Here is a 12857-nt window from a genome sequence, read left to right as displayed (position 1 = left end):
TGTTTTTCCATGTTCACCTTACCATGCTTCACATGCAGCTCATAACAGGGGGAAAACTTTTTGAACCTGTTCATTTATAATTCCACTGGCCCAGCTGATCTCATTCCTCCAAATTTGTTCTCTAAAGATCGTACTTTCCCAGTCGGCGACCCACCTCTAAGTACGAGGTATTTGTTTCTTTTTAAATGCGTCCAAAGCATAAGATATTGTCTGTAAGCGATATTTTATGGGGCCTCTTTGAAAGCCTTTTGCCTTGCCAAGCACATAACTGCAGGCTCTTTAGACATTAAAAAAACAAGTGAGACCAGCTCAATTTCATGGTAAGTGCATTTGGCGATATCTAGACATTTCTTTCAAGTGTGTTCTCCACAGCTGACTGATATCTTCAGGGGGAAACTTGTCACCCAGAGTAATTGGCTTTTTCTGATATCTGAGCGTACTCTTATATGCCCAAGGTGAGGCACCGATGATGTTTTTCATTTGGGGCTTTTTGTCTAATGTAACAGTTGTGAAATGCTGTCTAACCACAGCAACGTGGAACACTCATACTCTGGAATCATTTTGACACCAAAGAAATAGTACAGGTGACACGGTGGCTCAGTGGTTAGCACTGTCACCTTACAGCAAGAATGTCACTGGTTCGAGTCCCAACTGGACCAGTTGGCATTTCTGTGTGGAGTTTGCATGTTCTCCCTGTGTTGGCGTGGGTTTCTTCCGGGTGCTCCTGTTTCCCTTACAGTCCAAAAATATGCGCTGTAGGTGAATTAGATGGACTAAATTGACCCTAGTGTATGTATGTGAATAAGTGTGTGTGGGTGTTTCCCATTACTGGGTTGCAGCTGGAAGGGCATCCACTGTGTAAAACATGCTGGAAAAGTTGGCAGCTTATTTCGCTGTGGTGACCCCTGTCAAATAAAGGGACAAGGCTGAAGGAAAATGAATGAATGAGAAACATTGCAGTCAAAATTTGCCAATTTAAAAATAGAAAAAAGTTGATACACTTAGGGCCAGATTTACTAAACAGGACAAATTTGTAGTAGAGTGCAATTCCAAAACAGGTGTGCTGAAATGTTTGATGATTTACATGATGATATCTCATTTACATATTGACCAGTGCAGTAAGTGCACTGCTAATCATCATAGTGTCAAATAAGCAGAGCTGATGCCTATAAGGTGTGGGTGATATATGACCAGCTACAAAACAATATTTTATTCTCTGCTGGGGTAAGGGGGCTAGATAAATATGTGTGGGTGCTTAGAAAAGAATCAATTTTCATGATGTCAGAGGTTGCCCACTTCATAAAAATTTGTTATTTAAAAGTACACCTATTGGACAAAAGCGTAGTATTTATTTATTAATTTACCAAAGAATAAGTATTTTCACAAAATTGGCAAGCTTAATTAAAGTGATCACATGACAATATCATAAACCTTTTACATGCGAAGGTGAAAGACTTCAGAACTGGACAGCACCCATGTGTCCAACTCATATGCCTTTTTTACATTTATTTACAGTAAGCATTGCCTTATGTGACATTGTCCACATGATGGACATTTTGACAACTGTTTGTGTTTTTGACAATTCAGGTACAAGGAGAGCAGATCACACACTATATGAAGTGGGAGAGTGGGATCAGTTTTGTTTGTCATTAAGCATGATTCCACCTTACTGCAGGTTTATTGATAAGGAATGTGAATGGATGGTAATTTTGTTCTATAGAAAGCTTGTTTACCTTTGATTAGGTTGGTTTTATTATAAGAGAGATGAGGTGTAGGATTAAGAAAGGTCCACGAGCTGGGATTTGAACTCGGGACACCTAGAACGCCGCCACACCATATGTCGGCACACTAAACACTGGACAATAAAATACAGCTGAAATATTGGACTGTCCTGTGAAATATGGGATATCTGGTAATCCCTTTGGGGGCTAAACCTAGGCTATTCAAAATTCTGACAGGACTATAACCCAAAAATTGAGGTATTGAAAGAAGTTTGGTAGACCTGGTATTACGTGACTCATCCTAGTTGTTTGTTCATCTTTTTAGTTCTGAACCAAATAAAAAAAACTCAGGTTGGCAAACAGTGTGTTCATATGTTCATCTGGCATTCAATATAAATTTTTATGTGTCAAAAATATCTTCTACCTTAAAACAAACACTGTTTTCTGCAGTGCATTTCAACAACTGCATCCATTTAGAGCGCAACCTTAAAGAGTCAACAATACAGTCTGTTAGTTCACTTGCAACCAATAACAATGTTGATTTTTTTATTTTATTATTTTTTTTGGTGTGGTTTGCTTTTACGCTGCCCTTTTTGAAACAGAACCAAAAATTGTGAACAAAGCCACACGTGTGCTAAACTCAGCTATTTATTGGACAAAAATGCTTGCGCTTCCAGAGCCTGCTGTCTACTGTGTAACCATCAACTGTGCTGCCCGGAGATCTGACTCCAGCTGTAGCTCTGAGGGACTGTTCACAAATATTGACTTTTGCTCACACAAGTATTTTTAATTTAAAATGTAGAGTAAGGGTATTACTATATTTTGATGGGGTATTATTATATTTTGAACCAAACAAGGCAGGTGTGAATACACACCCTAAGACAACTTTTTTAGGCGCTAAGTTTAGTATTCAATATTCTATTCACAACTTTCACAACTATTCAATATTAATATTCTTCTCTGTTCATGTTTAATTAATACTTGCAGTACTTTTAACGCCCATCAATGAGTCCATCTGGCCCATGGGCTAATAAAATACAAAAACTCAATTGGAAATCATGGGTTGTTGAGCACCATTCGAGAGATATTAAGTGATCTGCATTTATTGTTTTGAGTTTGCTTTCACAACTGTTTTTCATAATATTTGCATTAAATTTGTGCATTGGCTTATGTTTATTTTTCAAAAATGATCAGTTCTTTCATTCACTGTAGATTAAACCAATGGCTTTGATGTTGTCGATCCATGTTTTATTGGTTGAGCTGAATTAATACATTTATATTAAAAAGTCAGTAAAAAAGTAAGATCCATTCAGTCTTGGGAATTTTGTTGATACAGTGTCTGAACTCATTTAAACATGAGCTTAATGAAAATTTCAATTGAACTGACATACTGACTATTCATTTTCATTTTTCAAGCGAATAAGGCATGAGCTTTAACAGATATTTATTTCCTTCTGGCAGTTATGCGGCCCCAGCCGTTTTATTCAGATCTACAGTACTGTGCAGTGCTATCCAAACACAGCTCAACATATGAACCCATTTATGTTCATTTAACTCTGACTGGTGCTATGAAATGGTCTAGTGGCTGTTTGCTTGGGCAAGTAACCAGAGAGTTTTGCGGTTTTCAAACCCACGTGGAATTTATCCATCGCACCCAAGAGAATGACTTGTAACCTGAATTGCCTTGGTAAAGCCCCAACCTCAAGAATGGAAATGAAAAGACATTCATATCTGCAGCTGACTGTGAAATGCATAAATAATGGTGAGAACTCTGGAGCAGGACTGGATCCATTGCAGCTTGATCTGGCTAGAGAGCAGCTAGAGGAATTACAGTGCGGCTTTTGGCCACTGGCCTATTTGTGCAGGCCAGACACTCCATTCAGCTCATGCCATGTCTAGCCCTCTTTAGACTGCCCCACACGTGACTACAGATTGTGTCATCACATCCTATAGTTGGGTCAGAAGTTTGTAGCTCGTGTAAGCGGTTGATAAATGCTGGCATCTTCTTCCCCACACTTTTTTTTGTGCAATTGCTGTTTTGAATATAAGAATTTACAGGTCTGTTGTTGTTCTTTTCCCTTTGTTTTGCATCTAAAGGGGAATTACCAATCTACATCACACATGACGTCACACAGGTTCAACCGCGCATACCGATTGCAAAAAAGACCGGTAGCAATAGCAAACAAAATTGAAAGTCCAAAAATAGAAAACCTAAATTTTACCGTACACCACACTGCTTTTAATGCCAACTGCAGACGTCTTAACAGCCATCATTAGAGCTGAATGGAGTGAGGACCTAATAAAAAAATGCTCGACTCTGTAGTTCCCATTTTAAATCAGGTAAGTTCACGCTATGCTAAATCATACACATTACTCGTTTTTGATTGCAGCAATGATTTCATCAAAAACTGTGAATTAAACTGTGGACACTGAATGCTTAGAATGAAATGTAAAAATCTAAGTTCACATACCCTGCCGTACAGGTGCAGTTTGCTGTCAGAATGCATTTGTTATGCTTGTTGATGATTAATTACCCAAGCCTTGTACAGTTCTGTCTTCTTTCCTTGTCTTTGGTTAGGCAGAACTTCGGTTTTTAGCACTACAAAGTTTTGAATCTGGTAATCGTGGAAGATTATTTCTTCCACGTGACCACACAAAACAAAATTGTAGACATCCAAAGACTTGTAGGCCTTTAACTTCTCTCTTGTAAAATCACTTGGAGTTTCAATGAGATAGTTGCATATTTCGCGCTGGATGCTTGGCCATTTCGTCTTATCCAATATCCATTGGGAGAGTGCTATTGCAAATGGACCTGTCGAACGCTGCTCACTTTAACGTAAATTTTGCCAAATAACTGAGCTTATCACTAGGTGACAAGCTGTTATAATACACTGAAAGCATTTTATAAATAATATATAATATGTAATCAATATAACTTATTTCTAATACAACAACAAACTCTGTACCACATCGGATGTCATTCCCTTACTGTAAATGCTAGCGCTCTTGTTTTTTTTTCTGCAACCTCGATCCACACGCATCCTGAATGTTAACAAAACGTTAATTCGCCTATATGTGTTTCCTAAAGTAAAGGATTCTCGTAGATCTTCTCTTAAAACCATCAAATGTAAAAGTAATCTCTGCAGGCCAAAAAGCAGCAGGACACATTCGGCCCCCTGTGCAGTCATCAATCATGGGATTTTAACTACTAACCACCCACAGGCGCATGACAAATTTGCATTTTGTTGTATCAGCTGGCTGTAAAACAACAGGTCACGTTGATCATTTATTATTATTGTTTTTTTTTTCATATCACTCCGTCACTGTCTCGGTGTGATTTAGTGGTGTCTTTATAACAGGTCGAAAACAGGTCAGTGTATGTTCATTTGTTTTTATTTGCAGTATTAAAATGTGACAATTGATAAAAATGCATCTGGTGACCAATCAGTGAAGAGGAACAGTTCAAGCCTGTCTCTCTGTGTAAATGCCATTAATAGCCATTAAAATAATTATAAATTAAACTTCTCAAATTTTTTATTTTTGAATAAAGTGCTTAAAATGTCATCGCTACATTGAAATGATTTGATATATTCTTGAACATGAAAGCACTGTGTTGTTTTACTCATGCTGTTTTTCTCCCACTCTTACACGCGTATTGTGAGTTTAAGAGAAATTTCTGGCAACGTGTCAGAGCTGTAATCTGCTCTGTTTTCTGTTTCGCAAGGCCACTCATTGGTCCCACTGACCTAAAGGCTTGACCGTGTGACCCAGTGGTCATCCCAACAGCCATCTGCCATCATGGCGTGAGGCTTTCCATGTCACGTTGTCACGCAACTTTATACCAACCTGCACTGAGCTAAAGCAAACACTTCTACTGTATGTAATGCTTTATTCATAAAGGCATTGCTGTGCTTTGGTTTCCCCCATTGTGATCTAAGAGATCAGTGCAAACCTTGTGTTCTCCAGAAGGGGGCCTGCTTCAGACAGACAAGCAGACGGACAGACAGACAGACTGGTAAGCCAGCAGGCCCGGGGCAGCTCCTTTTACCAAGACGGATTTGTTAACACTGTTTGGGTCGGTCAGGCCCCGGGCTGAAGTGACCTAATCTGTCATTAAACTCCTGTTACACTATGAGCAAGGCACAGCTCAGTGCCCCCTAAAGACTCTGCTGGAGGAAAGACGAGACACAATCTTCTGACTCAGTGAAGTAGGCCGTCATGAAAACAGCAGACACTAATAAATCCCAACATGGCACAGTTAGATACCTGCACTGCAAAAGCAAGTGCTTCATTCCTGAGTAGGATTGCTTACAGTACTTGCATGAAAGACTCTCACTGAACACTTTGATTCGATTGTTCAGCTCAGTTGGTCTGTTTGTTATGATCAGATTAGCAGCAAGTGTGCTGAAGCTTGCTGATTGCGAAACGATATACATAGTTGCATCTGTTTGTTGTAGCAACATATCCTCTGGTATGACTTTATCTGGCCCACGGACTGTATTTCCTTGTGCTTTTATCTACTAACACTTTGCTGCTTATCTCATTTGGTTAGGGACATCTGATGCTGCATCGCTTTTGTTTTGAGGAAGGTAAATTGTGGACAATAGATGACTATCTCTGCAAATCTCAGCGTTTATGGATATCGTGGTTTCACCATGGATCATATCAAAGATGGTCAGTCAGAAAAAAATACTCTGCATTTATTTAAACAGAAGTACAGGAAAAACAGTAATTGTTAAAGCCGGTTGCAGAAAGGGACAATAGTTCTAGAATTTGTCTGCAATAATTAAAATAAAAACAATAACATGTTTACAATTTTACCCATATACAGTTGATTTATTACTATTTGCAGTGGGCCAGTGACTCAGTAGTTAGCACTATCGCCTCACAGCAAGAAAGTCGCTGGTATGAATCCCGGCTAGGCCAGTTGGCGTTTCTGTTTGGAGTTTGCATGTTCTCCCCGTGTTCTCATGTGTATCCTCCAGGTCCTCCGGTTTCCCCCACAGTCCAAAGACATGTGGTACAGGTGAATTGAATAAACTAGAAGTGTAATAAGTGTGTATGGATGTTTCCCAGTACTGGGTTGCAGCTGGAAGGACATCCGCTGTGTAAACCATATGCTGGATGTTGCGACCCCTGATGAATAAAGCCGTAGGAAAATGAATGACTGAATGTTTAACAGACAAGAAAATGTTTCACAGGATTTCCTAGAATATTTTTCTTCTGAAGAAAGTCTTATTTCTTTCAGTTTGTCTGGAATAAAAAGTAAAAACTACTAAGGTCAATGTTATTAGCCCTCTTAAAAAATATTTTTTAATTGGCTACAGAACAAACCACTGTTGTCCAATGACTTGCAGAGTAACCTGATTAAGTTGAATACTAGTATCTTGCAGCTATATTGTATAAAATGTGTTAAAAAAAATTGTAAAACAGCGCTTGGGAAATTTATTTAAAAGAAATCAAAATTTCACAGAAAGGCTAATAATTGGGCCTTCAACAGTATATGCATGCTAGGTCCAAATGTATGAGGCTATATCTGAACTGGAGCTGGTAACATTTCTAGTTTCCTGCAGATTCTGAGTGGGATCACTTATATAAAAAATTGTTCATAAGAAAAGAAAAAAGTATAATAAAAACACAGAATGGTCCCATATGACATGCTTTAGGTCCTGTTTAGATTAATACATTTAGTTTTGAAACGGCATTTTAGAATGAAAACAATCCATGTCCACACTGGTGTTTCACCTAGCGTTTCTGAAAAGATCTCTTTCCACATTACACCACTGAAAATGAGCAGCGCAAGTTAAACAGTTTATCAAGGATCTTCCACTAGATTTCATCTCACTATAGTTGTCAACCGATTCTGCATATTGACTGATTGCTTGCCTTTATTTCTCATAGTGTATAAACTTATTGTACATTACACTTTTATAATGGTCATTAAAACGGATATTCAGCAAAGGAAAGGGTGTTTTTCATATTTTTTTGAAGAAAATGAAAGGAGGCAGTAATGTTATAGGCTCTGTTTTGTTATAAATATGCATACAGTGAAAATGACGGTAATATAAATATGTAGCTCACGATGCCTCAAAATATTTGTTGTCTGTTAAGTTGTATATCAAAATGAAAATAGCAGTTCCTTAAATCATGTTTTCATTTTATTGTTAAGATAGTGAAACAGCATAGCAAGATAATGCGTATGACGTTATACAGTACACTGTTTTTACCCGACATGTCTTCGGGAATTTGTTTTCCATATCAAACTTGCGAAGTCTGAATTTAAATAAAGGATGCTAGACTGAACTTTGTGCACTTAATATTGAGGAAAAAGCTCCAATTAGATGTCTGCAGCCGCGCCTTCATTTTTAGATGTCTCAGATTTACCCCTTCCACACTGACACGGAGCAGCAGTGTTTTAAAACCAAAACAGCCTCTTTAGCGTTTCCAAAATGCTCCGTTTTCAGGGCAGGAAAGCTCCGGGGTAGTGTGGATGGAAGGCATAACCGTACAAACTAAACTGTTTTAGTGTAAATGGGGCCTTAAACTCCAAGGGGTATGTAATAGGTGTTGGGGAAAAACAAACCCATATATATATATATATATATATATATATATATATATATATATATATATATATATATATATATATATATATATATATAGAAACTGTCTCTTTAGGCTTTTGTCAGACATGACTGAAATACCAGGTTAATGCATAAGACGCATTATGTGGAAGTTTAAGACTAAAGAGGTGTTTTTGATCTCTAATAAACCCGAGGGAGTGTGTCTGAGCCCTGATCATTATCATGAAGATTCAGAGTTTTGGAGCCAAATGCAAAAAAAGAAGAAAAAAGCTCCTTCTTGTGTGGACTTATATATTCCAGGTACTGTCAGTCTTTTAGATATGTGTGACCTGAAGAACATGATATATTGTGGTGTGAAATGAGATCAGTTAAATAAAAAAGGACAACATCAAATATTTTCCAGCCTTAAAAGTGATTTTTATAATCACAATTGACTCTTGCAAAGCTGTGAATGTCTTTGGTATGACTTGCAGAGTTATTCTGGTAGTGTCTTTTGAGCAGAAGCTGTATGATATTCCTCAAATAGATCAAATTTAACAGATGGTTCTGATCTTCTCGTGCTTTAATGAAGTGCTGACATAAAAGTATAATCAAATACAGAGCACAAAGCTTTGACATATGATCCTTGTAATCAGCTGTTTCTAACAGTTTTGAGTACGCCACGCACATATTAACTAAATCTGCATAGTTTTCTTGCTGCACATAAACCTCCAGTTACAGTGCCTGGACACTGACCTGTCTCTGATCGTCTGTCAGAAATATTTTGACCTAATTAGTTGAAATTAAAAGCTATTTCAGGACTTTTTTTATTTTGCATTATTTTATGGTAAAATATTCCATGTGTTCCATTTGGTGCATCTTAAAAAATGTATGCAGGTTAACATTTTTGAGGCTGTTTACATCTAGACACTTTGTGTTTTTTCTGATCGAATATCTATTTGTGAAACAAACAGGTGTAAATGCCCTAAAACATATTCAAAGTGGATTCACTTCAGAAGGTGGTATGGATGCATTCCAGATGAAAATTCACAGGTCTTAATGCATAAGGATTGTGAGACCATGTTATGGGTATATGCAATATGACATAAAAATTAATAGAGCAAATGAAATATAAAAGCTATAACTCATCACTATGCCACAGATGACAGTTATTGATGTTTGTTTTGTTTTATTATGTCATGCTATCATTTTATTTTTTCAAACATTGACCATTCATTCATTTATTCATTCATTCATTTTCCTTCGGCTTAGTACTTTCATTCATTAAGGGTTGCCACAGCGGAATGAACCGCCAATTTATCCAGCATATGTTTTACAAAGCGGATGCCCTTCCAGCTGCAACCCAGTACTGGGAAACATCCATACACACTCCTTCTCACACATACACTATAGACAATTTAGTATATTCAATTCACATATAGCGCATGTCTTTGGACTGTGGGGAAACTGGAGCACCCAGAGGAAACCCACACCAACACGGGGAAAACATGCAAACTCCGCACAGAAATGCCAACTGACCCAGCCGAGGGTCGAACTAGCAACCTTCTTGCTGCGAGGCAACAGTGCTAACCACTGAGCCACCGTGTTGTCCCAACATTGGTCATTATGTGACATAATTAGTATGTAAAATTAATGGTAACACTTTATTATGATAGTCCATTTGAGTATTAGTAGACTGTCTGTTTAATATCTGTTGAGACTACTACCAAACAGACATTTAACTGACTATAAGAAAGTTAGCAAGTACATGTCAACTTACACTAACCCCAACCTAACAGTCTACTTATAATCTAATGAGAAGTAGTTGGCATGTAGATGCAATGTAACTTATATTCACCAAACGGACCATCAAAATAAAGTGTGACCAAATTAATATCAAATATCAGCTTTAGCAAAAAAATGCATCACACACCTGTGGTGCCTCTGTGAACAGAGAATAAAAACAACAAAAAATAAAGTTAACAAAGGTAGTTTTTTTTGGCAAGCGTAAACACAAATTAATGTAAAACCCTTATAGTTTTGAATGATTGTTTGCACTTGTCTACAACAAACATTGATGTTTCATTTAGCCTGTAATGACAGTTATCGCAGAGCCTTGTGCGCTTCTGATGATGTTTTATTGATGATGTATCCCACATATAAAATCACTTGTATGTCAAATAAAATGAAAGCTTACATTTCTGTCAAAAGTGAAATAAACTATCCACACTTCCCCGGAGTTTTCTAGCCCAAAAAACTGAGCATTTTGAAAACGCTGAAGAGGCCGTTTTGTTTTTCTAATGCTGCTGCTCCGTCTCAGTGTGGATGGGGGAAAACTGAGACATCTGAAAACGAAGGCGTGGCTGCAGACATTCCCCTATCAGATCGGGGTCTTTTCTTCAATATTAAGTACACAAAGTTCAGTTTAGCATCCTTTCCTTTTAAGTTCAGACTTCGCAAGTTTGAAAACAAACTCCCGAGGACACATCTCTTCTAAGGGAAGAGTGTACTGTATAACATCAATCACCTCACCCTAATATCGGTAATATCTTATCTAAACAATAAGATGAAAAAATTATATGAGGAACTGCCTATTTTAATTTTGATATTAACAACTTAACAGACAGCAAAAATGTTGAGGCATCGTGTAGCTACATATTTACATGACCAACATCTTCACTGTATACATCTTTATAACAAAATAGAGCCTATAACATCTGGTTCCTTTCATTGTCACTGAAAAATACGAAATACCCTGTGTCTTTTGCTAAATATATCAGTTTTAAAAATCAATAATGGAAATCAATACTACATTAAGTTTATACAATATGGGAAATAAAGGCAAGCAGTCAGTCATATGTGCAGAATCAGAGTACATGGTTACATAAATAGATATATTAACTTGCGTTCAGCCAAAACTGAGATTCAATAGACCGAAGAGTCGTTGGATATTGACAAGATGAAGTAAATATCATGTTTAACTATAGTGTGGATGGAGATCTTTTCAGAAATGCTAGGTGAATGCCAGTGTGGACGTGGATCGTTTTTGTTCTAAAGCGCCGCTTTAGTGTAAACAGGGCCTCAGTTTAGCGAAGACACATTTATGTGGCCAAATGTAAATGGAACCATTTTCACAAATCATCTGTTTATGAAAACCAAAAAGAACACTAATGTGAAACTAAAGAGAAAAATAACTGCAAAAAATTCATTGGTAACATTTCGATTAAATCTCCCTTCTAACCTAATTTGCCTCTTATATATATAGTTTTGTTTAGGACTCATATTTTATCTTTTTTTTTTTGGAGTAACAAAGGCATAGTGCATAAAAATAGTATAGACTTCAAGACTTAAGAAAAAAACACTGGATAAATAAAAGACAAAATGAATCATAAATTTGCATCCCTAACATAATTATAATGCTTTAATTTTTAAGCTATGCATATGAACAGTTTTTCAGTTAAACTTTGAGTTTCAGTTTCAGTCCACAAACCTCCTGAACTCTCAAATAAATTAAATCTGACATCTGCACCATAAATTAAGATAAACAAAAATGATCTTGGTGCTATTTTATAACACAGCCGTAATAAATTAAATATTTCTTTCCCTGTTTTTCAGATACGAAAGTTCTTTGAATTGGAGCCGCTGGCCCGAGGGAAGAGATGGATTCTTGCAGGCACCTCAACCAATAACATTGAGGACGTGAAAGAGAGCTTCAGTCAACTCATCAGCCTTTTGGAGGAGAAGGAGGTGCTACCTAGCAGGATATGATTCAGTCAAACTTCAAAGTGGAAAGTGGGTTTGAAGTGTTGTTTGCTAGAATGATTTTTTTTATTTTAGCTCTCCTCCTTGGTTGTTGTTTTATAACCCACTGGAGACATGGATGCAAACAGCCACATGTTTTGATGAGCTGACTGACATGTTTGTTATCCTCCGGTCAAGGGCCACACATATGCTGATTTAGTAGCAGGTGAAACAAAATCCTCTAAAGCGATCAGGTTTTTACTATTATTTGTAAAAGATCATTTGATAAGATAAACTTGTTTATTAGTTGTTTGTGCTGCATGTATGTAAATAATGCATTGTACATATATACATATATATAAAATACGTAGTTTTGACTCAAACCACAATTCTTAAAATGATCATTCATTAACCTAATAGATTTCATTTGATGTTTTCCTTGTATTATTATAGCACATTTAGTGTGCCTAACACCAAACATTCTTTCTCCTTTTAGAGAATGTAATGCTGTTTGTTTCTCTACATAAAAAGTTTTATTATACTGGTTGTGGGTATCACGTTCCTTTTACTCAGTTTACCATCTCCAGATGATGGTGTTCATTTTGTTGTTTGAAAATTGACACACCCATTTACTTGGCACTGGCTGAGCTGTTTTCAGATTTGAGCTGGAATACAAACTCTATCAATCAGTGTCCGCAACAGCTGCATTTGACAAGTCCCTGTCCGCCAGGCTTAAGCCCTCCAACTGTCTGTGCTGTGGAGTCTCCTCCCTGTCTGCCACCTCACTCCTCGCCCAGCCTCACCCGCTGCTGCTTCCTGCTGATATTAGCCA

General features: G+C 37.3%; 1 protein-coding gene across 1 annotated transcript in view; it reads left to right on the top strand.

Moving 5' to 3' along the window:
- The window catches only part of arl15a (ADP-ribosylation factor-like 15a), a 147554-nt gene extending 135289 nt beyond the window's left edge, over positions 1–12265 (top strand). The window contains exon 5 of the mRNA XM_056458276.1: positions 11900–12265. Within this exon, the coding sequence (XP_056314251.1) occupies positions 11900–12052 (153 nt within the window). The 3' untranslated portion in view covers positions 12053–12265. The remainder of the gene's footprint in view (positions 1–11899) is intronic.
- The last annotated feature ends 592 nt before the right edge of the window (positions 12266–12857 follow it).

The sequence above is a fragment of the Danio aesculapii genome, chromosome 5 (genome assembly GCF_903798145.1).
Source record: "Danio aesculapii chromosome 5, fDanAes4.1, whole genome shotgun sequence".
Lineage (NCBI taxonomy): Eukaryota > Metazoa > Chordata > Actinopteri > Cypriniformes > Danionidae > Danio > Danio aesculapii.
This window is presented reverse-complemented; position numbering and strand designations above follow the sequence as displayed.